Here is a 26,886-nt window from a genome sequence, read left to right as displayed (position 1 = left end):
CCATACAGTGGTCTTGGTTGGATCTCCCCATGGAATACCCCAATGCAAGGCATCACTTCTCTGGTGGGTCCAGTCTCTGGAGATTGTAGCAGAATGCCCATTTGTTCCATCCACAGCCCAAGCCACAGTGACCATGGACTCCTCCCAGCTCGGGTGGGGGGCATTATCTGGAGAGGACGGTCCAAGGCTCGTGGTCCCAGATCAAGAGCAGATTGCACATCAATATTCTGGAGATGAGAGCAGTGTTTTTAGCATTGCAAGCCTTCCACACTGTTCTTCCTCCAGGGACTATTGCAACTCAGTCAGACAACATGTCAGTTGTCTGGTACATCAACAGACAAGGAGGAACCAGATCATAACCTCTGTGTTGCGAGGCCATGAGAGTTTGGGAGTGGGCGATCTCCACTAGTCGGTTTCTGATTGCAACGCACATCCCGAGACGCTCCATCATTTTAACAGACAAATTGAATCGGGCTATTCTAATGCCATATGAGTGGTCTCTGAAACAGTCGATAGCTAAGGAGATCTTTCTTGCGTGGGGTCAGCCTTTCTGCAATCTCTTCGCATCTCCTTCCAATGCAAAGTGCAATGAGGTCTTCACTCTGATTCCATCACCAGGGGACCCCCCCCCCCCGAGATGCTCTCGTCCATGCTTGGCCTCCCGGGCTACTGTACGCTTATCCCTCATTACCACTCATTCCGAACTTTCTTCAGAAGGCTTGCCGACTGTGGTGCAAGGTGATCTTCATTGCCCCGTGCTGGCCTTGACAGGTTTGGTTCTCCTTCCTCTGGTCTCATGTTCTAGCTCCTCCTTGGATTCTAGATCCCTGCCCGGATCTTATTTCTCATCCTTTGGGCACCCATCCGCCCAACCTGGACAGCCTCAAGCTGACAGCACGGTTGTTCCAGTTCCCTTGATTGCCAGGACTCCCGGTCTTTTGTCTTCAGTGAAAACTATTCTAGTGGTGGCTCATACGTCTTCCACTAGGAAGATTTACCACAGTAAAAGGAAACAATTTTCTATTTGGGCTTCTCAGAGAAAGCTGGATCCTTTTACAGCCCCTGTCTCTGCGGTACTAGATTTCTTAGCCAGCATTTTTCAGCAAGGGGCCAGTTCTTCCATTGTGAAAGTGCAACTGCCAGCTGTTTCTAATTTCCATGTCGGCGAGAACAGGAATGCCCTGGTCTCTTCTAGATTGTGTAAGGCTTTTCTTAAAGGCACTTTTCTTTTGCGTCCTCCAGTTAAGAACCCTGTTCCTCCTTGGGATCTTACCTTGGTTCTCCAGGCCTTAGTTGCTCCACCCTTTGAACCCACATCATCAGCAGATTTGAAGTTCTTATCCTGGAAGACAGCCTGCCTAGTGGCCATTACATAAGCTAGGAGGGTTTCTGTGCTTCAGGCCTTGTCTGCCATGCCCCCTTACCTGATCTTCCATAAAGACAGGGTTTCTCTCTGTACAAACCCTTCTTTCTTACCAAAAGTGGCTTCTGAATCAAACATGAATCAAACAATTAACTTGCCTGTTTTCTTCCCTAATTTTCAGAACAAGGGTGAATATAAACTGCATTTTCTAGATGTTCATAGACAACTTCATTTTTATTTACACAGAACAAAGCCCTTCCATGATTCAGACCAGTTATTTGTTTCCTTTTCCAAGCCCTTTTTGGGTAAGGCCATCTCCAACGTTTCCTTAGCTAGATGGATTACACTATGTATTTTGCAGATTTACAAAGAGAAAGGCTTGTCTCCACCTGGTCCTGTTAAAAGCTCATTCTACCAGATCTATGGCGACGTCTGCTGCTTTTTGGTCTAGGGTATCATTGGATGACATTTGTGTGACAGCAACTTGGGCTAAGTAACATACCTTCATTTCTCATTATAAGTTGGATTTAATCTCCAGAGAGAGAACATCCTTCGGCTCTGTGGTGCTCTGGAATATCCTTCCATGACGGCCTCCCAGGAGTTTGAGTAGCTGGGGACTCTGTCCCACAGGTTGCAGATAAAATGAAGTTAACTACTTAAGATAAAGAAGTTATGTACTCACCATAACATTCCATCTGAGTAGTTATACTTTATTTTTCTGCAACCTTCCTACCCTCCTTCCCCTGAATCTTCTCATGTGATTATCATGTGCGGTTTATTCTAGTTTGAGTTGCTGATTAGTTTGAATTGCAGCAAACTCGATCTGAGGGAAGGCAGGAGATGGTTATGTGTTATGGGTAAGGGGGAGGAGCTTGGAGCTTGGAGCAGATGCTTGTAAAGTTGCCTGCTCGGATCTAATATGGATCAGAATACCCACAGGTTGCAGAAAAATGAAGTATAACTAAGATGGAACATTATGCTGAGTACATAACTTCTTTTTTCTCATATGGTGAATTAGTACTAGAACAAGAAAAATAAGACATTTTCATAAAGGAAAAATTAACTTTTCTTCTGTACTTTGTATTTGACAGTTAAGGAAGGAAACGTGGAATAAAATTAAAAATATTTCATAAAAATAACTGTAGAGCAAGTCATCAACACTTTATACTGGTTCCTTTTGGAAAGATGACTACTAAGAAAAATTTTGATGGAGAGCTGGTTTACAAAAGTGAAGTAAATACAGGTGTCATTATTTGCTGTTAAGATTACCTTCCTCAAAGATTAACTGTTTGTCTGATTTGCTTCATGAAGAGAGAAATTGTCTATGCTAAACAAACCCTGTCTAAGGAATTGTTGATTTGCTGTATGTTTTTCCATTAGGCAGTGAACCATGTGCGGAGAAAAGGTGCTGTTAAATATCAGTCTACCTTAGGCATGATTGCTTCCACAACTTGCTTCAGAAATGTTTCTTGTAGGTATTTGTGAGATAGCAGTTTGGTAATCAGTTCATATCTTCACTGAACTTTATTGGTTGGACCTTTGTTCTAGGAGTAGGGCATACTTTTGTACCTTGGTGCTTTAGCACGCAACTTTATATTCCTCTGACTCCAGCCTCTTATGAGATTTGGGATTCTTCCCAACAAGTGCAGAAGGCCTCCAAAGTCAGATGTAACAGACCTTCTACAGCTATCACAAGGCCTTTTACAGCTATGTCTGAAACCTGAAAGGCACCACACATCAGTGTGCCAATATAGTTGTCAGTGGTGCCACCTGCACAGAACAAAGTGACATAGAGAATTTGCTGGCTGACAAACCCAGCTCAAACTTCACCCCCTCTCTTTCCCTGTCTCCACCCCGCCCCCCCATGAAATGTCTACTAACATAATTTCCCACAACTATTAAGAGGGAGCAAGTTCTGGTGGCACTCACTAAGGCCAAAAACAAAGCCACAGTAGGCCCGGACAAAATCCTTGGATACTTCCTGAGGAGCTTGAAACATGACCTATCAGTACCACTTGAGTCAGTTTTCAAATATAGCTTCAAAACAAGCTTTGTACAGTGAGAATGGAGGACTGTAATGGTCATCCCACTTCACAAGGGTTGACCATCAACAGACCCTGTAAACTACAGACCTATTAGTCTGACTACTCTGTTATGTAAAACTATGGAACAAATTATCATGGAGATGATCAACAAAGACAGAGGCAACCTTTAGACATTGGACCCATCCCATAAAGACACCATCAAAAACATAACCATGAAAAACGCTGAAAACAAAAACTATATTAAGCATTTATTGCACGGTATGGTACCTCAGCCATTCGCCTTCAATGGAACAATTTATTGCAAAAACAGCACCTCCTTATATACCGTGGACGTTTGTCTATGCCTAATCTTTCTTCTAATAGTACTTTTATACCTCCCAAGTGTTCTAATGCCATCAGTGTGTTTGAGAATGCATTGTGTGCTAGAACTGAACATGAGTTCTGTAGATTTTGTAAAACACACACTGGTTATAACGTTAGTACAAATGAGTGGTTGACATTAAGAGATTTAAGATCATTTTTGGATAAAATAGTTGTTAAACAAGCGGACAAGGGAGGAAATTGGGTTGTTATGAACATTGAACATTATGACAACATGATTTAGAATTTATTATTGGAAGAAAATGTTTATAAGAGATTGCCAGGGAACCCGGTACAAGTTTACTGAAGAACTGTGTGGATTGTTAGAGAGGAGCGAATGATTGGGCTTCTTGAAATCAAGTGATGTTAAGATGGTAATTGTTAATGAGCCCAAACACCCATATTTGTACGCTGTTCCTAAAATTCACAGAAATATAAGGAAAATCCTCCAGGTAGACCTATAATCTCTGGCATAGGCCCATGTATAGAGAGGGTCAATAAATTTTTGGATTTTCATTTTAAAAAATATTTAACTCGGGTAATCATCCATATTAAGGACACAAGTGAAGTTTGTAAACAGTTATGCAACATGGAGTGGACACAGAGTATTTTTTGGCCACTGTAGATGTGTCTGCTTTATATACAAACATAGACAAAAAATGGGGCTTAGAAGCTATGGTTAAAATGATGGGAGAAGGTCCCTGAACCTCTTTTTTAACATCTCTTCTGAGTTTAGCTTAACACACAACTATTTTGTATGGAAGAAAGAATTTTATTTACAATCAAAGGGTACAGCAATGGGGGCAGCTTTTTCCCCTTTTACGCTGTTATTTACATGGGTGAGTTTGAAAAACAATTTGCTTCATAATTCTTTTTTCATCAGCAGTGTTGTTTATTACAAACGCTACATAGATGATCTTATTTTTGTATATAGGGGCAGTCAATTGCAGTTTGAGAAATTTATGCGGGATCTTAATGAGAACACACACGGGTTAAAATTTGTTTGGGAATGTAAGGATAGCAGCATAGCATTTTTAGATGTTGAATTTTATATAAATGAGCAGGGTAAAGTGCAACACAGGCCATTTAGAAAATCTACCACAGTGAATAATTTTTTACATGCTGACAGCATGCATCCCCCACATTTACTTAAAGCATTACCGTACGGGGAATTTAGAAGGATCTTTTATAATACCTCTGAAAATCAGTTTAAAGAAGGTTTTTTTAGCTGAAGTATATGAAAAACTATCTACAAAAGGTTATTCTGAAATGATCCTTTCTAATGCCCAGCAAAACATTTATAGGAAAGGACATGGTGGATATTATCACGGTGGGGTAGGACATCAGTCTCAACAAGAAGAGCAAAAATAATTTTTTGTAACTAGGTTTTCAGATTTTTCTGGAATTATGGAAAAAAATGAGACAATATTGGCATGTAGTGACTAAGGATGCTAGGGTCTATATTAGATAAACGAAAGTTTATCTGACCGAACGCTGACATTATCGAAAATCCCGGAACTCGAAACTGCAGTTGTGGGGGGCTGTGCCCGCCACACCCCCCCTGCTAAATATATATTCCAACTCCAACATCGCAGTACAGTGAGGAAAGGGCAAATATTCCCATCTTCACTGTACTGCGATCTTACAATTCCGGTTTCAGATTCCAGGATTTTCGCTCATGTTAACGTTCGGTAAGATAAACTTTCGTTTATCTATTATAGACCCGGATGCTACGGTAGGAAGTCTTTTTTTCCTAACATATTTTATTTTCGTATGGCTGATATAATAATTTAGGGGAACTGCTTAGTAGGAGAATCTATAACATTAGGGATGATAAAATGGTAGGAACACATAGATGTGGGAATTGTTCTGTGTGTTATAGAGTTAAAAACTTACATGATGTGAAAATAAATGGGAAATTATACCTTGCCATGGAAAAATTTGATTGTAACTCATGTGGGGTAATCTATATTATTGGATGCAACTGTGCAAATACGCATTGGTATATAGGACAGACCACTAGAAAGGTGAAGGTCCGTATCATGGAACATAATGGGAATATCAGAAGGAAGAATGTGGAAAGTCCTGTAGCCATTCATTTTATGTCTGCGCATAATGGATCGGTGGAGGGATTAATTTTCAGTGTATTGGCATGACCAAAAGTTTTTCTAGGCAATTTAAAAAGAGAATTAAACAGATTAGAATATAGAATGATAATTAATTATCATACACTGCATCCCAGAGGAATGAATTTGGATAGTAATATGACTATATAAATCTTATGAGCAATATGGTGTTTAAAATGATAAATTAATAAGTTAATAAATGAAGAATATGGTCATAATGTGCTGATTAATTAATTGTCTCAATAATTGATTGAATATGTGGTATATAAGGAGGTGCTGTTTTTGCAATAAATTGTTCCATTGAAGGCGAATGGCTGAGGTACCAGAATGTGCAATAAATGCTTGATATAGTTTTTGTTTTCAATGTTTTTCATGGTTATGTTTTTGATGGTGTCTTTATGAATTGAGCATTGGTGTTTGGAGGTGTGTATTTCATTGGACCCATCCCAATCTGGCTTTGTTAAGGGAAGTTCATGCCTGCTAAACCTGGTGGACATCTTTGTGAATGTTACTAAGACAGTGTATGGGGTGGAAACAATGAATACCACCTAGCTGGACCTGGCTAAAGGCATTTGGTGTAATACCCCACTCTGGTATAGTTGACAAACTCACCAAACTAAGCATAAATCCCTACATAACTCACTGGATTGCCCTCTGGCTCACAGACAGGGCCCAGAAAGTCAGGCTTGATTAGACCACCTCCACTAAGAGACCAGTTGCCAGTGATGTACCTCAAGGCTCCACGTTGGGACTCTGCTCCTATTTGGCATTTACTTGTCAGACGTAAAGGCTAATGTCAAGTGCCTTTGGCTGACCAAGTTCGCAGATGACTGCAAATTGTGAGCTATCATAAATTTCCACCATGGCAGAAACATCTTATAAGAGAGTCTAATACAGAGAAATGACTGTTGCCAAAGTCACTGATTAAAACACAACGCCAGGAAATGCATTGTAGTGCTGACTGAGAAAATTGCTACCCAAGTAAATTACTCCATCAATAAGACACCTCTAAGAGTTGACCGGGTTGTCAGGGATCTGAGAACACAAGTATACATTAATTTGGCCTTTGACCAACATGTGGCCAAGGTAGTAAGAAAATAATTCTAGGTCGCCCAGCTTATAAGTAAGGGCCTTGCATCTAGGTCCAAGAAAGTCATAATGCCAAATTATTCAGCCCTTAGGAGAATCCAGGGTATAACAACATTGTCCTGTATAGATTGTATTAAAACCCTATCTCTATATTTGGTTTCCTACAGGTTATTGAGAGGTGATTTATGCCTGCCATACAAGACATCCTCAAATTCTCTCTCTGATGGACCCTTTTATACATTTGCAAAGCAAACCGCATCAGAACCACTAGATCCGAGGATTTAAATTTTGCAAGACAAGTTGGCGGGACAAATAAGCATCTCAAATGACTCCCATGCTCTGGAACAGGTTCCCCATCTATGCAGGATCCACCTCTAACCCTATTTAAGTGTAAACCTGACCATAAAGTAGCTGAGTTGCCTGTTAGCTTCTTATATCCCTCCACTTAACGAAAAAGCATTATAATGTGAAGAAAAAAAATCAGTTGCAAGTATATATTTTCCTCAATCTGAACTCCGCTGTATTTTCCTCTTGAGCTGTTTACCAACTTTGACATAAGTAAAATGTTTCTAACCAGACATAGAGACCTTTGTCTTTAGGGATGTGGGAAAAAAGTTGCATTATGGAAACACTTGACCTACACCCTAGCAGAGACCCCCAGAAGAGTAGAAATACAGGCACGCTTTTGAAATTTGCTGTTCACATAGTGTTAAGTTCATATATTTACTTCTAGAGAATTCAGAGTAAGAAGAAGATAATCGTATTAGTATATAATACAGACTAGATGGTATTTCCTATAATGTGGTGCATTTACGGGATATAAAATAGCAGTATGTTGATACAGTAAGAGAACTGTAAACACCTACTTTAATGTTACAGATAGTTCTGTTTTTTTTTTTTCTTATAGAGTGGATTAAAATTTCCAGCTTCGTATCTGGAAACAGAAATCAGTGGCTCTGCATCACATGAAAAGGTAAGTCTGTTCTTAGATCTTCCACATCATCATTAAGAAACATTTGCTTACTTAATTTTTATTTATTTGATTTCCTCAAAAAAAGTCTGCCCAGGAATTTAGCTGAATTAACTTGTTTTGTGTGTTTAATAAATCCTTCTTGGACCTTTTTACGCTTTTATTTGGCGAAAAGGGCAAAATTAAATGTAGTACATATGATATACACACCCATACACACATATATGCACGTATGATTTAACAGATGAGTTTGAACGAAGCACAAAACATCAAACAAACTCAATGGCGATTACCATTAATCTCCACTAAAATCATTGCAAAAAGTAATTGCAAATTTAAACCAATCGGTTACATTTGTGATTACAAAAAGTGAAACAAAAAAACAGCTGTTCACATGGGGAACTCTCCCTGACCCCATGGAAATTAAATATACTAACTCCAGAGTCACACAAACTCAAAAAAAGGGCAAAACCCCTTGAATTATAATGAACTTTGACTGTTACATAATTCAACAAACTGTACCAGTGCCAGAAAACACCGCTGTTTCACCACACAATAAAATGCTTCATTAGATTAAAAAAAGCAAGCACACACATTAAGTCCAAGGAGGCACTGGGGGCAGTATATATAAAAAGACACATTTTTTATTTTTTTTAGTACATAAAAGCAAACAAAAAAATTAAAATAAATAAATTCCAGCTGTGGAATTTTTCCGTAATAAAGTGTTTACATTCCACCTAATTGTTATAGCTATGGGCTATACTCACACAAAAGTCTAGTTTGAAGGTGTCACTCAGGCCTTGATTCCAGCTTCACAAATAAATAACCTTGAATGGTTTAGTATAGTCTGCACTTTCATGGTCATCTGGTAAGCTTCTCCTTTGCTTGTGCTTATCTTCCTAACGAGGAACTGACTTCCTGAAAGATTTTGAAGAGGTGACCTTCTTTTATACTGCAGTAGTGGGCAATTATCTCATTCCCATCCAGTACATATACATTTTTACCAGCAGTTAATGGCCACTTTCCATGTACTAGCCTCTGTTAAAGGGATGCACACACACACACATACACACACACACATATATATATATATATATATATATATATATATATATATATATCGATAGATATATGGATATATGTCAGTTGATCGAGTTTTCAGAAACTCGAAATTCATATCAGTGAGACAATGTGATTGAATTTCTGAAAACTTGAACATTAAAAAAAAAACAAAATATGAAAGTAGATTCATATACGCATACACACACACACACACACATATATATATATATATATATATATATATATATATATGGTTTACTATCATAAATTCGAAAATCAGAACAAAACGTGTCTGCATTTTCGAATTTATACAGCGGAAATGAACATTTCCGATTTGTCCTAATGTCGAAAACAGCTGTGTATTGTCGAAAATGTCGCTCGCGACATTTTTGGCAATACACAGCACTCCCACCCGTCCCATAACTACCTACCTAACTAGCCTAAACACACAGTTATGCAGGGGGGCTGCACCCCCCTGCACCCCCCCATGGGGGGCTGTGCCCCCCACACCCCCCCAACTTAATATTCCAACTCCGAGATCGCATTACAGTGAGGAAAGGGATGTATTTCCCTAACCCCACTGTACCGCGATCCCCTCACATGAGCGAACGTTAGAATTGCGAATGCACAGTCCATTCGCAATGGTAACGTTCGCTCACATCACCTGCCGAAATATGAAGTATTCGAACATCTGTTGTTCGAATACTTCATAGCCATGCAAGTGCATGTCGGCATTGTGATAGTAAACCTATATAGATATATATATATATATATATATATATCAACAGATACGTATGTGTATAGTATAATGTACTAAGTTTAAAGTGCACACTGTCAAACCTACTTTGTGAAGTGTTTCTTATTAAAAAAAAAAAATAGAAAAACAACTTTGTAAAATTTTTATTAAGCTGCATCCACATAGTTTTCCTTTATCCCATGCTGACATCACTATAGGGATAGTGTGGTAAAATGTTCATAACCTTTAATGGACATGACCCTGTGTGTTCATGTTGATACATCCATTAAAGTCTGTCGATAGATCCTAAAGCTTTCCTTACACTGATGTCAGCAAGAATAAAGTTTAATTAAGAATTCTGTTGAGATTGGCATGAGAATTTATTTTGTGAAGGAATTTATTCAAACATAGACAGGAATATTTCCAGTGATGTAGGGAAGATTGTTTCACAAAGCTGAATGCATCATATGCTGCTGTGTAAAACATAACATCCGATGTTGTCTACTTTCATACAATTCAACAAGTGGATTGTCTGATACGATTAGATCTGACCTCAGCACCATCGCTGAAGCTTCTTGGATCTAAGGCTCTGACTCTTCCCCTGTCCATAATTTCCTGCAGCTAACTTAGTACTTCATATGGAGTTTACAGCCTAAAGCATCGGACGTGTTTTTCAGACGAGGGATCTTTATTTGTGAAGTATATACTTTTTGGACATATGCAGTCTTAAAACCTCCTCTCTTATGGACAGACTAATCTCTCCAGTATCTTTATTGCTGTTTATTATTTTGAGTCTAAGTTGTATAAAAAAAGTTCTGAATTCTTGCTACAGATTTAGGATTAGGCCCTAGGATAGTGTTTACTTTCTTCTTCTTCTTCTTGTGGTAGTTTTGTTCTTGTCTGTAGCTAGCTTTCTTCAGATTTTTTGGTGTGTGTCTGTGTACAGTCTCTTTGGAGCTTTGTCATAGTTTTTGGGACATGGTGTTGGATGGTCAGGGGTTTAAGAAATTTGCTGAATGTGTGGAAAAAATCACCCTCAAGATCCACATTCACTGTGTGTGAACTGTTTGGAGACAGCCCATCTTGATACTGATTATAATATCTGTGCATCTTTGGGCACTAGGGCCCTTCAGACATGGAGGGAAAAACTAACAAGTCAAAGGTCTTGTCCCTCCTCAGACATTGTCTTCCCTTCCTGCTACATCATTGTCATCTGCTGCTGCCATATATTAAGCCAAGAAGTAGGACAAACCCAAAACAAATAAAAAAGACAAGTCCAGTGAGAAAGAAAGATTAGAGAAGGAGAAAAGAGAAAAAGAAAAGCTTGAGAAATCCAAAAAGAGGTCTCCGAATCCCATTGCTTCTGCTAGTCCAGATACTAAATTTCCAGTGAGGTTGGATGCATCAGTACCTTGGACCGACCTTCCTCTCCTCAGCTCCAATTTTTCACCTGAACCTACAAGTCCAAGGTTATATTCTCCTATTCTGTAGAAGAAAAGATTTTCGAGACCACCCCCAGTGTCATCTTCAGTTTGGTCTTGTAGAAGTCTTACTGAGCAAGATCTTAATAGAAGGATTAGGAAGTTCCTGAAAACACAAATTCAGCTTGGGGTTCTCTTGGTGCTTTAATGTTTGAAAGCACTGAGTACTGGCCCAGCAGCACCTGTTCTTCTATCTCTGGTACCGGTCCATCCATTGTATCTGGCTATCCTGGATCTGACCAGTCTGCCCTTGTCGGAGCCAACAGTTCCTGCCACTTAGACTTTGATAGTATATGTGTCTCTCTTCACTCTGAGGCATTCAGATCAAGAAGAAACTCAGAAGTGAAGCATCAGTGCCAGACTAGGGGAGATGGTTCAACTCCAAAGTTATTGGAGCGGTCTCTCCCTCTCTGGGCTTCAGCCCTTGACAGCTCAGATCCAGAGTTGGTCTCTGGTCTGAGTACTGTCAGAATTGTGGAATTCCCGTCTACATTGGGCAATAGAAGTTTTCCCCTAGAGATCGATTGCTGCTTCGGCTTTTGCGGCCGTTGAAAGAGTTTTGGCTGTGCCAAGAGAAAAGGTGTTACTATTCAGCTCAGCTCCAACCCAGCCTCAAGAAAATTTTGCTTCCTCCCTTTGTTCTATCCATCTGGAACAGTTGACTACACAGGCTTCCAAGAAGACTCCCTACATGACCTCTCAGTCTGATTCTGACCCCTCTGACCACCCAGCAGTTCAGGTTCACAGGAAACAGATGTGCAAACTGAAGCATGTAGACTCATCAGCATAGTTGTTCACAGAAGACACAGATTTGGATGAAGCTGAAGTCTCCCCTGGATCCCTCTCAGGAGACATCACCCTTGGTGAGATCCTAGAATTGATGAAGCAATGAGGGGAATGATTCACAGATGATCCTTCAATGGGCAAGACCATGTTCTTCAAGGCCTTTAGTTCCATTTCAACGTCATGCTGGTTAGTGCCGCCCATTGATCACCTGATTGTTTGTATGCCTCAGCAGGCTTGGAAGGACTTTGACATGGTGGAACCCATAGCAAAGAAGCCAGAAAGGATTTTGGCAGCACCCAAAGACAGAAAGCATTGGAGCAGAGGTCCAACAGTAGATGCCATGGTGGTAGTGGCAGCCACCAAGAAGGAATTATTAGAGGAATCTTTTTCTCTCCACCCCCCCTGATGATATGGCAAGGGCAGCAGGCAGTGGTATTACTATATGCAGGCATGCTTGAATTCATCTTGGTTACTTCGCAGAAAACTTTAAGATGTCCTTCATTAATGCCCCATTTTACAGGTCCAGAATTTTTGAGCCAAAGGTAAAAGACACTTTACCCAGGAATCAAGAGGATGGTAAAACTTTCTGTGCTATGCAAGTTCATTTCTCTACCTCTCAAAGGGCCATCTCTAGGAATCAGAGGGGCAGCAAGAAGATGTGGAAGTTCTTCGTGTTTCACTGTTGCAATCATCACACTTGGGTTATCTGCCTGCAGGTAGCCCTCAGTCGGCCCGAATACCAGAGTCTTGGGATTTCTGCGTCGGATGCTGTTGCCTCTTCCATGACGTCAGGTCGTCAGGGGCGTAAAACATGCAGCTGATACCATTACATCAGTCTTTCTTGCCAAGAAGGAGCCCAAAGCAGAAGTAGTTCGCAAGTGCCAGTCGGCCGCTACCTGAAATTTTCGTTTTTCGAGTTTCAGACCTGAAGTCCTCTAAAGCTAAGTATCCCGTTGGGGATTCTTTTTTCTTGGTCTAACCAATGTCAGAAAAACTTAACAATTGTCTTGCCTTTGGAAAGCAAATACCTCACACAGATTTTCATTTTTACTGTGTCACCTGTTTAGGCCCAGGCCACGATGTTTCTAGCTGTCGGTTTTGTACCTTAACGCCTGAACCATTCGTTGTCGGGTTATTTTTGTAGCTAAATTCTTTCCCTCTCTTCTCTGTATTCTGAAATGGCTTCGGTAAACCATCCAACTACCGATCTTTCGAAAAAGCGCAAAGACAAAGACAGAGACAGATCGCATAGGTCAAAAACCGCCGACGACACTTCCGTTAAGCTTGTCACTAGTCACCGGTACGGAGTGAGGCGCCTTTGTAGCCCCTGATGCCCACTTCTACAGATTCGCAGGTCTCTGCTCATAAAGATTTTAATTCGTACTGGATTCCTTGCTTAGGCCCAGACCATGACGCCCCTCGCTGTCAGTTTTGTGCCTTATTCAACCCTAGAACTATTTGGCATCACTCTATCTTTGCAGCAAATTATTTTGGTACTCGGTATAACTGTCCAGAAATGGCTTCGGTAAGCCATCCTACTACCGATATTCCAAAAAAACGTAAGGATAAAGACAGGGACAGACCGCATAGGTCCAAAATTGCTGACGACACTTCCGTTAAGCTAGTCGCCAGTTCACAGGTACTCAGGGAGGTGCATTCTGATACCCACTACTTCAGATTCGCAGGCCTCTACTGAGACCCATTTGGAGTCCGGTATGCCACGAGATGATGCTTCGACTATAGAACCTGTGGATGTCTCTACCTTGGATGGGTCCAGAGCCGCTGTGCAGGCACCAGCTTCTGAGGGTGTATTTCGACCTGCCGATATTCATTTTAAACTGACAACTTAATTTCCTACTAAAACTACCAGGTTTCTCAGGCCCAGAGTTCGCACTACATCTGGAAAACCGACGTCCAAAGTGCATGCTCATCCTCCCATGCCACCGAAACAAATGCTTAGAATGACTGAAGACCTTATTACTCTAATTAGGGGAAGCCAGCCTTCCCCTGCCAAAAGACAAAGAATTGAATTTTCTTCTGATTCTACAGACCAGGAGTCTGATGACTCTGACCCTTCTAATTTCCAGGGCATACCCTTATCTAATTATGAGGATTCAGATGCAGAGGAATCCATTCCCTCTGCCTCCTCTCCAGAGGATTTCTCTTTTGGTGAAACCTTGCATATCTTAAGAGAGCATTTCCGCTGGGAATGCCAGGACTATCCTCAGTCCAAAAAGAGACTCAGGAAATTGTTAGATTTGCCTCAGCACAGGCCTTTAGCTATACTCCCTGTCCTGGATATTGTAGACAATGTCTTCTTGGAGTCCAGTCTTACTCCTGATACCTTACCACCAGCTCTTGGAAAACCTGACAGGTACTACAAAGTACCTGATTCTCATAAATTTCTCTTTAAGAATCCTACTGTGGATCCAGAGACCATTTCACAGGGACCTAAAGGCATTAAGGCTACTACAGCCAAAAACCCTACCCCTTCAGACAGGGATTCTAGTGCTTTAGACAGATGGGGTTGTTTGTCTTTTGGCTTTTTCCCGGTAAGGGATCACCACAGCGGAGCTCTGGTCCGGTAATGATTGGCAGTAGATTTTTACAAAACGCTGAGGTGCCAGCTCGATGCTCAACCTTCAACGAAGGCATGCCCATTTACACACGCATGTCTTTCGAACGCTACCCAACCGCAGGGAGGACATGCAGACTCCACACAGAAAGAACTTTAGACAGATGGGGTAAGAAGGTATATACCTCTGCAACTCTTGCAATCAGGGCTTTGAATTGCCAGTTTCACATGAAGTACCATCAACATATTATGGAACTAATTAAACAAGAACTGTGTTGCTTCCAGATTATGCAGAAAATAAAGATTTACACGAGTTAATGCATTCTGCAAACCAAGTTAGTAAACATACTTTGCAATGTGGGTTTGATGCCGTAGAAGCATCTTGCAGGGCTGCTGTCACTAGATCTGTACTGAGAAGGCATGCTTGGCTAAAAGAACAAATCTTGCCTGACCATGTCAAAGCAACATTACTAGATGCTCCATTAAATCAGGAGCATTTGTTTGGCACAATAGCAGAAGAAGTTATTAAAAAAATGGAAGAAAAAGCTAAATCTATGCAAACAGTCAAAGATTTCTTACAGATGCAGCCACCTAGATTCGGTAGGCATTGGCTTTCAAAAAACTGTTTTTTTCCAGTCCCTCTCAGGCCAAACCCAGGGGAAACAGACCACCAAGACTACAGTCTCAGGGTATGCAGAGATCTAAACAATGGAGTGTTTCTATCTCAAAAGCAGGGAGTGGTAAGCCTCCCCCTTATGGAAAAAGTTCACAATGACTTCCCAGTTATCCTTCCCAGCCATGCCCAAGTACTTGTGCCCCTAGGAGGAAAACTCGCCCTTCATGCAAAAAAACTGGATGTGCATTACTCAGGACCAATGGGTTCTAAACATTGTATCCCAGGGATACAAATTCTACTTCCACTCACTGCCAAAACCAAGCGGGTTTCCAGACCTTCCTCCAAACTAGTGGGCAGAGGCTCAAAAGCAAGTACTTTCCCTTCTCCATATCAGGGCTATTCAACCTGTTCCAGTAGAACAAAGGGGACAGGGTTTCTACTCCAAACTGTTCCTGATGCCCAGAAAAGAGAGCTCCAGTTCTCAGTACCTTTCTGGTGGTCCCAAAATTCAAAATGCTTACACTGCAACTGCTTCTTGCTAAGCTAGCCAAGGATGCCTGGTTAGTCACCCTAGAATTAAAAAAGCTTATCTGCTCATCCCCATAAGGGAGTCTTGCAGGAAATTCAGTTCTCTGCACTTCCCTTTGGCTTATCTACTGCGCCCAGAGTATTCACAAAATGCCTGGCTCCAGCCATTGCATACTGCAGGCAGAGAAATATTCAAATCTACCCATACTTGGACGATTGCCTGATTCAGGCAGACAGTCAGGAATTGCTACTCCAGCATCTGGCATTTGTCAAAAAACGTCTGACTTCACTGGGATACACCATCAATGAAAAGAAATTACAACTGGTGCCCAGCCAACAAATTGTATTCCTGGGAGCAAGCTTGAACACAGCTTCCCAGATGGCATTCCACACTCCAGAAAACCAGGTCCATCTGACAAACCATTTCAAACTAATGGCCAACAAAACCCAGCTATCTGCAAGGAAAATACTACAAGCCCTAGGGTTCATGGCCTCATGCATTCTGTTAACTCCATATGCAAGACTGCATATTAGGAAACTTCAGTGTTACTTAAAAGGTCTCTGGTGTCAACATTCTCAGGACCTGGAGACAGTGATTCCTGTCATACCTTGTCTAAGGGCAGAGTTCTTTGGTGGGCAGAAGCATGCAACCGCAACAAGGGACTTTCTTTCATTCAACCCCTTGCCGCCCAAACCCTGACAACAGATGCATCAGACTATGCATGGGGGGTTCACATGGCAGGCAAATGCATTCAAGGCAAATGGAGCCCAGAACACATTCCCCTGCATATCAGTCAAAAAGAGATGCTAGCTGTACAGAATGCTCTGACAGTCTTCAAATACCTTATCCTTCCAGGACAGCTCCTGATAAAGACAGACAACACCACAGTTATATGGTACATAAAAAAGCAGGGCGAGACACATTCTTACCCACTCTGCAGGTTAGCCATGGCTCTGTGGAACACAGCCTTGAGCATCCAAATGCACCTACAAGCTCAATTCCTGCCAGGCAAGCAAAATTCACTGGCAGACAACTTAAGCAGAAATCTACTGGACCCTCATAAGTGGAAACTGGAACCCAACTCATTCAAACTTCTAACCCAGAGGTGGGGAACACCGGAGGTGGACCTTTTTTCCTCCTCCCAAAACCATCAATTGAACAAATTTTGCACCAGAACCCTCACAGGAGAGCCTGGAAGGTGGACACCCTATCCTTTACATGGGAAAACCTCTCAATTTATGCCTTTCCTCCTCTGCCCCTCCTCTCAAAAGTACTACTCAGGATCAAACAGGACAGCCCAAGGGCAATCCTTATTGCACCAGACTGGCCACGCCAGCACTGGTACCCACTTCTATGCAGTCTGACAGCAGTGCCACCCTGGCATCTACATCAGACAACTTCCCTGCTGTCTCAGCAGGAGGGACAGATTTTGCATCCACAGCTGCAAACCCTAAACCTTGCAGCCTGACTTATCCCATGAATACACCACCAGCATCCCTCAGAAAACAGGTGCTGGGCATCATCCTTGAGGCCAGAGGGCCTAGTACTAGGAAATCCTACACTGAAAAGTGGAAAAGATATTGTTCTTGGAGTCAGTCTCAAGGAAAGGACACAGCTGTGCCCAACTTACCTCAAATCCTTGATTACCTAGCAGAGCTGCTCCACAGAGGGCTATCCTTCTCATCCATTAAGATTCATGCCTCTACCATCTCAGCTCATTATAATACTGAGCCTCCTCTCTTTTCTCACCCTCTCATCAAGCAGTTCCTGAGAGGAACTAACAATTTAAAGCCCCAAGGAGAGCTCCCACCCCAGCCTGGGACCTTAACTTTGTACTGGAAAAGCTCACACCCCTTTTGAACCTGCTGCTTCAGCAGAGTTAAAATTACTCTCTTGGAAAACAGCCTTACTTCTAGCTATTACTTCAGCAAGAAGAGTGTCTGAGTTACGGGCACTAATGTCGGTGGAGCCCTTCATTATTTTCCATGCTGACAGGGTTTCCCTCAGGACTAACCCTTCCTTTATGCCCAAGATGGTATCCAGTGTGGCTTTAAACCAATGAATCCATTTGCCAACCTTTTTCCCTAATCCTCAGAATAGAGGGGAAAGGATCCTGCACTCTTTGGATGTGCACAGACAGCTCAGGTTCTACTTTGACAGGACTAAGCCTTTCAGAAAATCTGACCAGCTACTAGTCAGCTTTGCTACAAGGGCAGAGGGCAAGGCCATTTTGAAGCAAACCATTTCCAAATGGATAGTACACTGCATCCATTTCTGCTACAACACCATGGAAAACCTACCCCTCTGGGGATCAGAACTCATTCCACTCAAGCTACTTCAACCTCTACAGCATTTCTCAGGGAGGTCCCCATCAGGGACATCCTAGAAGCTGCAACCTGGAGTTCTGTACCAAGCATTACCACTTATATTTTTTTCTAAATCCAGAGCTGGATTTGCTGCATCAGTCTTACAAGGCCTGCTATCCAGCCCCAATACTTCTTGACTGCCTCCACCCTTCCTCAGCTTGGGAATCAACCCAAGTGTGATGACTGCAACAGTGAAGCCAGAATAACATAGTGCAGTTGTGTACACTTGCCATAAATGTAGATGTTCGAGTGTATTCACTGTTGCCGTCCTGGTTTCCCTCCCTCCAGCCCCCTGGTTTTCTCTATCCTTTCTTCCTATCCTCTTTATGGCCATCTTTTATGGCAGGGGTATTTATTTTTTACTGGAGGCGTTCCACACCATGTAATAGCTTCCTATTTTGGGGGCTCCTGACATCTAGGGCAAGAAAAACTGATGTAATGGCATCGGCTGCATGTTTTATACTCCTGATGACCTGACGTCATGGAAGAGGTGACAGCATCCGACGCAGAAATCCTAAGACTCTGGTATTTGGGCTGACTGAGGGCTACCTGCAGGCAGATAACCCAAGTGTGATAACTGCAACAGTGAATACACTCAAACATCTACATTTATGGTAAGTGTACACAACTGTACTTTCTGCAAGTCACAGGGTTATTATCATGACACTCCTGGGTAGCAGAAGAGGAGGTAACTATAATGGACATTACCCAAGAGGCAGAGGTGGAACACAAAATCAGGGCTTTTGTGGTCTTTTTACCAAAAAGCCTTGCCAGTGCTTCTGAAAGGTTGCTTGGCTGCTGTACTATGGAGGCAGTCAGGGGCATTTATCCATGCACCCACAAGCCTGGCAAGACATAACAGATTCCTGGGTGCTAAACATAATTTCCAGAGGCTACTTGGTTCCCTTTTCCTTCCCACAATAAGAAAGAAGAAAGTTCCTGATGTTCCACCCAGTTATTGGGAAATTGGGAACTGGCAGCTGCTCAAAAAGAGTCATCCAACCTGTCCCTGAAGACCAGGTAAAGTCCAGAGTCTAGTCAAGGTCCCTTGTACCCAAGAAGACAGGGAACCTCAAACCTATTCTAGATCTGAATCATTTAAACCAGTTTATAAAACAATACTCCACAAACGATGATGACAGCAGGATGTACAGCACTCATAAAAACATCTAACGAAATAGATATTTCAGCATTTTAATAGGACACTTGCAAATCGGTAAGCACTTTCACCAAACAAATACTGGCTTCATCAGACCATAATAGTAACAAAGCACATAAACACACATCATTAAATAATCAAAAGTTAATGGGGATTGTTGTGGGATGGGGAATACTATTGGTGAGTTTGAACTGGTTTTAATTAACTTTTGATTATGTAAAGATGTGTATTTATGTGCTTTGTTACTATTATGGACTGATGAAGCCATTGTTTGTTTGGTGAAAGCGCTTACCGATTTGGAAATGTCCTATTAAAACGCTGAAATATATATTGTTGGATGTTTTATGAGTGCTGTGGATCCTGCTGTCATCATCATTTGTGGAGAATTACTTGGACTTTTGTTTCTTGACAACTGGTTTATTCATTGGGTGATTGTGTTAATATTTTTCCTACTTTTTTTGGTTACCCACGGGAGCATGGCGGAAGGTCAGGGTGCACATATCAGTGATTCCTGCCCTATTACACCTGGTCAAGATGGAGTTCAGAGAGCTAACAGCTTAGCAAGTTTACTTCAAGGAGGTGATAATCTGTTGCTTGGGTACAATGGAGAAATAGTGGTAGAAGGTACTGTTTCTGAAGTGGAATATGACAGACATTTCATACACAGTTGGACTGTTTGGAAGATGATTTGTTTAAACTTAAGAGACTGCAAAATCAATGCTATAATTTTGAAGCTTGTCTACACCTTAGGGTGGTACCGAGGGGTCTGAGGGTATTGAAGATGCCTATTAATAGCTGGCAAAATTTGAACCTTGAAACGAGTTTTGGATACATGCGCCTGATGAACGAGTTCTTTAAACCTGAAGAGGATAAATTGATTGCTGAAATAGGGAAGCAGCAAGAGATACTATATGCCTCTTACCCGCCTTGTGTGACTGATAAAGCCATAGGTGGGGTTGTTGGCAATGTGGCCATGTATGATAGGAGGCTTGTCATTCAGAAGAAGACGAGATTGGACAGTGATCTGTCTGATTTTAAGAAGGGACATATTTTTTCATGGCCCAGTGAGGATCGTAGGGTCTCTCGAGAGGTACATCAATCGGATATGGGTAAAACGTCATCTATAAGGAGTGTTGATGGACTGGATATACCTCCTGTAATTACCAGTGGGGTGAGTAGTTCCTCATCCTAGGGACAAGTGAGAGATCCTTTTGATAGTGAGGGGGAAGCAGACACGAATGTTCAGTGTCCTCAGAATGCGATACACTGGGCAAGACCCAGGATGTGGCAGTGCGGCGGAAAGAGTTTGTTAATCCTCCACAACAAGGGTTTGCGAGACCACCTTTTCTGATTCGACAGAAGAGAGACAGAACAGCGAGCCGCTCGAGGAGTCGAGGGCATACCAAGAGGAAAGAACTGGTGGGGGCTGTGAATTTCCCCACCCTCAAGAAGATGTGGGAACCACAGAATCCCTAGTTTTAAATCTCTTACAGAGACCCCTGACTGAGATTGAGACTAGAGTACTGAATATGGTATGTCGTTTATTCCTGCACAGGCAGCGGATTTATCTAGCTCCATTACTGACTTGACAATATTTGCAAGGAATGTCATGCTTATATTAACTTATAATAATGATGTAGATGTAAGGCAATGTGGTTTTAAAAAACTTAGTAATTATGTACCCACAAATCTTCCTATTCTTGAAGCTTTTTGTAAGATTTGTGAACAGGATTTACATAAGCTTTTTGATGGTAAACCAACTGGCAAGAGGTTTTTAATTTGAGTAGGAGTGAGGAAGAAGCACTTAATGCACTACGGAAGGATACTTCCATAGTAGTACTCCCAGCAGACAAGGGCGGTATGACTGTAGTCATGGATAGAAGCTTCTATTTTGATTCAGTTAATAAAATGTTGATGGATGGGTTGGTTTATGAGAAGGTAGACCTTAAGCATGTACAAGATTTGATGAGAGATATATGGTGAAGGATTATTTTTTGAGTTACTCGATAACTATGGAGTTAGCACATCTCACAGTTGAGTCCCCAGTTATACCTCTATTTCAAGGTCTGCCTAAAGTGCATAAGAACTCCAGAGTCCCACCTTTTAGACCAATTATGGCTGGTTGGCCGAGCCTTTTTCTGTCTTTGTTGAGAGGCATGTTAGACCTATTCTGGATAAAGCTACAACCATACTGAGAGATACAAAACATTTTTTACAGAATTTGTTTATGTTCATGGAGGAGTTTGATAAGTCCAGTGACTTCATATTATTCACTTTAGATGTGGTATCCCTGTTTAGAACTATTCCCAATATGCAGGGGATTGAATATATGCATAGGTATCTGAGGAAGCAGAGTGGATATGAACATAGGCTTACAGATTTGATATGTGATTTTATGGATGTGGTATTAAGCAACAACATATTTGTGTGTGACAATCAGTATTATAGGCAGAAACATGGCATGGCATTGGGGACTTTCTGCGCCAATAGTTATGCCAGTGCCGTTATGGTGCAGTGGGAGTTGGAAGAGGTGTTTGGCATAGATTTGTATTTGCAAAACGTGCTTTTATATCGTTGTTTTGTTGATGACATTTTCTTGTTGTGGGGTGGGACGCATGAGAGTGTAGAACAATTTGTTATGAGACTGCATGGGTCCAGTAATTTTTTAAGATTTACTTTTAAATGGTCGAACACATCGATGGAGTTTCTTGATGTACTGATAAATAAATGGCCAGATCTTACACTCACTAAAGGTTTATTTAGGAATGAGTGCTATAGAAACTCTTTACTGCATAGGAGGAGTATGCACCCTAATAAGGTTTTCAATAATATTGTGAAAGGACAGAGTATGATAGTTTCCCAGTTGCATAATGTCGATACAGGCTACAGGAAAGGATATGAGACCCTTAGGCAGTGTTTGAAGCAAAGGGGATATAGAGGGAATGAAGTGGATCCTGTTATAGCGGACGTTGATTCAATGAGGGGGGACGAGCAAAAGCTTACTTTTCATCAGCCCAGGACTTAGGTGGAGTGGGGCGAGATGTTGGGAGGTCCGAGGGTTTTAGTGAGATGGTTCAGATTCCGATGGCATACACAAGTAATGTTGGTGCCATTAAAAGGGTATTTCTGACCCATTGGTCACTTATACCGATGGATGAAAAGATCAGTAGAATTGTAGGGGAGACCCTGAAGTTCGGATTTAGGAACTGTAAATCACTTAAGATGATGTTATGCTATCCAGATAGGAAGATTAAGAGATGCGAGGGTAGATATGGGGCATACCCATGGTGTTCCGCAAATGTCTGTAGTTTGAAATGAAGTGATGATATGTTTATACATCCTGATAATAATAGAAGGTTTAAATTTAAGGTAAGAGCAATGTGTGCGACAAAACATTTGGTATATTTAGCATAGTGTGGATGCTGTAAAAGATTTTATGTCGGGAAGACAGATCGCACGCTTAAAGAATGTATGAGGGAGCACTTATACAGTATACGAACTGATAACACAACAAATGCTCTTGCTAGATATGTGATAGGTAGTGTTCAGGTGCATCACTTTAGATTTAGGGCCGTAGAGGTTTTAAATATAGGGGTTAGATTAGGGAATGTTGAAAGTAGGACTGGTGAGGCAGAACTTAGATGAATCCTTAAACTGAGAGCTGATAAAGGATCTGGTTTGAATAGTGCGATATCTATTAGACCAATACTTGATAAGAGGGGTCTGCCAAGGTGGGACCTACTTGCCAGTTGGTTTTATGAGGTTTGATTTATATTTTATTTACTATATAATATTGTATGTATTTGGACTCATATAAGACGCGATGATGTCATGAGGATGCATGCATTCAGTACATGAGATGGGGATTGTTGTGGGTCGGGGAATACTATTGGTGAAGTTTGAACTGGTTTTAATTAACTTTTGATTATTTAATGATGTGTGTTTATGTGTTTTGTTACTATAATGGTCTGATGAAGTCAGTGTTTGTTTGGTGAAAGCGCTTACCGATTTGCAAGTGTTCTATTAAAACGCTGAATTATCTATTTTGTTGGATGTTTTTATGAGTGCTGTGCATCCTGCTGTCATCATTGTTTGTGGAGTATTGCTTGGACTTTTGTTTCCTGACAGCTGGTTTACTCATTGGGTGATTGTGTTCATATTTTCCAGTTTGTAAAACAGATGAAATTCCAGATGGTCAGGATCCAGTCCATATTGCCTCTTTTGAGGAAGGACAATTAAATGTGCGCAGTAGAGCTCCAGGATGCATACTGTTATATAAAGATAGAGAAGTGCTCCAGGAGATTTCTCCATTTCCATCTGGGAGCCAATCATTACCAGTTAAGAACACTGTCCTTTGGTCTCACCACAGCTCCCAGAGTGTTTACCAAGAAAATGGCAGTGGTTGTAGTTCATCTGCATATGCAGGGGATCCAAATTTTCCCATATCTTGTTGATTGGCTCTTCACTGATACTTCCAAGCATCCTTTGGTTACACCATCAGGACCTTCTGCTCCATATAGTTTGAAATTTAGAAATCTTTTAAATTTACCCAGGAGTTACATGGATCTATCACAATGAATAGAATGAATTTGATACCACCTGGATTCAGTGTTAAAAATTGCCATATTGCCCAAATCCAGAGTATTCTCCCTGCATCTGGTAGCTACACAGGTACTTCAACATCCTTCACCCTCAACAGGTTTAATTCTTAGACTATGGCCTCCAGAATTTTAATACTCCCTCTAGCCAGGTTATACTTGGGGGCACTCCAGTGGATTGCTTCTGTACAGTTGTCTCAGAACCAAATTTCACATTATTCAGATATGCAGAGAGAATGTCAGTTGGTGGATAACAATTCCATCAGTGATGGAAGTCATCCTTTCCATATGGATCCACCATCAGCTGTTGTAACTACGGATCCCTGACGTATAGGTTGGGGGAGGGAGCATTTCTAAGGGACAATGGTCCAAAGTTCTTGGTCATGTCTAGAAGGTGATCTTCTCATAAGTGTCTTGGAGATGAGAGCAGTCTGACTGGCACTGCAGGCATTTCAGGATGTTTCCCCCATGGGTGTGATTTCCATATTGATGGACAACATGGCAGTACTCTGGTACATCATCAAACAGGAAGGAGTCCAACCAGAGTTGAAGTTGTGGATAGCAATTAATAAAGAGCTGAAGGAATTTATCTGGGAGGGGAAGACGGCAAGAGTCAAGTGGGATAAGCTTATTCTTCCAGTTGTGTTCTAGGGCAGATTGGAATTACCCGAGTTGAAGAGGTATTTCAGAGCATATCCACAGCAAAAGAAGAAAACTATAATTCAAAATGGAAAGAGATGATGATGAAGTGGGGGAGGGGCTCAAGTAACAGGAAGAGACTGGGATTTTGGATGTAGGCAACCTTTAAGGAGAACAGCAGTAACATACAGAATATTATGTTCATAAAGCAGCAGAAGGTCTTCGAAGAACTAAGTCAGCATGGGACTGGAGAAAGAAGATTCTGCCAATGGGGCTGACTGCAATTAGTGATACAGACAGTACGCAAGAGGAGACAGGAATGTATTGGAGAAAACTGGCAAAGGAACCAAAGTACTGGGAGCAAATAACTAGAAAGAGAAAGGTGATAGAATTGGAATAGAGGCCAAGAACTTATTTGGACTGCAGGATAAGATAACCTTCCCTACCAAGGATTGATATCAGAGTATAGGCAAAGAGAAATAAATAAGGGGGCCTTAAATGAAATACCAGCACTGGTAGAGTTTTAGTAGAATCTAGAACAGAAGTTGCCATTAAGAAAGGATTAATTAGTAGAGCATGTAAAATATTGCAAGATAACTATAAGAATCAATCAGAGGAGGTTAGGAAGGACTGGGAGGAGAGATTAGATAAGCAATTCACAAAGAAACAATGGGGGATATCTGAATGTCTCCCAAATATGCAACAAAATCTAGAAGATTTTGGATCTTTGTCTGGATGTGCTTACATAGTATTTTTATACCCCAAGCAGACTTCAGAAAATTTTTCCTCAGGTAGACAGCAAATGTTGGAGATGTGATGTGGCAGAAAGAGGTAACTGGGATTTTCTGGGAGTGTAATGAGCTGGTAGACTTGAAAGATTCCCTGCAGACTGATCTGTCAGAGATGCTGGGTGAGCAAGTTGGAGTGACTAAGGAAATGATATTTTTGAGCTATGATACAAACTTGGAATTGCCTAGACATAATAAGGCTTTGCTGAAACTAATTATGATGGCTGCCAAAAAAGCATTTACTAGAAAATGGAAAGCAAAGTCTAAACCAACTTTACTAGAAGTAATGAAAATAGTAACAGAGTTAAAGCAGTTGGAACTAGGATCTTTAGAAAAGGGTAGGACAAATTACATAGGAAAAAATGAGAATTGTGGGATCAATACAGGCAGAGGAGTAATAGGTTTAAAGGAAGGCAGGATTTGGATGAGCTATGTAATGGTTGACTAACCATGACTGGATATGTTAAAAGTGACATATAATGTTTGCAGCTACAGTTGTGTTGCACGGTTAGGAATATATAATGTTTGCAACTGAGATTGTGTTGCTATGGTTTATTGTTATTTATACAAATGTAACATGGCCTATGTCATACATGATAATTTAATAAAGATGTTTTAGATGTTTCTTATTTAAAAAAAAAAAAAGTAGGGAGGAATCCATTCACACCCTCTTTGTCAGGAAGCCATGAGAATATGGCAGTAGGCGATGTCTTAGTACTAGTTAATGATAGCAGTACACATCCTTGTGATATGCAGCTTGTTAGTGGACAAATTAAGCAGAATTGTGTTAATGCCTCATGAGTGGTCCCTCAATACAACAGTGATAGCTTTGGTTTTCTGTTGCTGTGACTTTTTTCGCGTCCTACTTGAACAGCAATTGCACCAGTTAGTTTACTCTGCTCCATCCACATGGACAGTCACAGAGGGACTCACTAGCCCAAAATTGCTCCATGGGGTCTCCTTTATGCATTTTTCTTATCGTCTTTTGTGACGATGTGCGGTATTGTCAGCTATGCCAGGAGAAGTAGGGAAGTGGAAGTGTAACATATGCCAGCATAGATAGCTGGAATTTTGTAAAGAGTTAAATGTCATTTGTATATGAAACTGAATTGTACAGATGCTTGTATTGAAAAATATAATTGTAAAGCTGCTTGCGCTAAAAATGTACCAACAGTGGGTCCTGACTTGTAACTGAATTAAACATATATGTTAACAGAGGATACTGGAAGAGAAGAGGTTTAGCTCCACTCCAGCTAACTTTGAAAATACCTTGAAATTAAATTACCTGGTAGGCCATAAAGATTGTATCTTACAGGTCTGATTGCAGCAAGAGACAACATGTCTGGGAAAACAAGCACTAGGAAGGATTCTCTATTGTCTTTAACAGTGAACTAATTGCTATTCTGGAAGGGTAGAAGTTTGAAATTGTTTGTTGACTTCCAGAAGCTGCAGCGGATCTGAGCAAAACTCCGTGTGTGTATTATTGACACACGTGCTAAATCAGTTTCTAGCAATGGGGATAGCATGGGAACCGGAAGTCAGATGATCTGATGTATATGATGTCATCCTGTAATTGATTACAAAAATGATGTTTAATA

General features: G+C 41.2%; 1 protein-coding gene across 1 annotated transcript in view; it reads left to right on the top strand.

Moving 5' to 3' along the window:
* LOC122806092 (jouberin-like) overlaps nucleotides 1-26,886 on the top strand; it is an 806,047-nt gene that overhangs the window by 219,971 nt on the left and 559,190 nt on the right. The window contains exon 3 of the mRNA XM_044076334.1: nucleotides 7,891-7,956. Coding sequence (XP_043932269.1) covers nucleotides 7,891-7,956 — 66 coding nt within the window. The remainder of the gene's footprint in view (nucleotides 1-7,890; nucleotides 7,957-26,886) is intronic.

The sequence above is a fragment of the Protopterus annectens genome, chromosome 1.part1, assembly GCF_019279795.1.
Source record: "Protopterus annectens isolate FY-2018-M chromosome 1.part1, PAN1.0, whole genome shotgun sequence".
NCBI classification, from domain to species: Eukaryota; Metazoa; Chordata; order Ceratodontiformes; family Protopteridae; genus Protopterus; species Protopterus annectens.
Note: the sequence above shows the minus strand (reverse complement) of the source record. Positions and strands in the feature narration are given on the sequence as shown.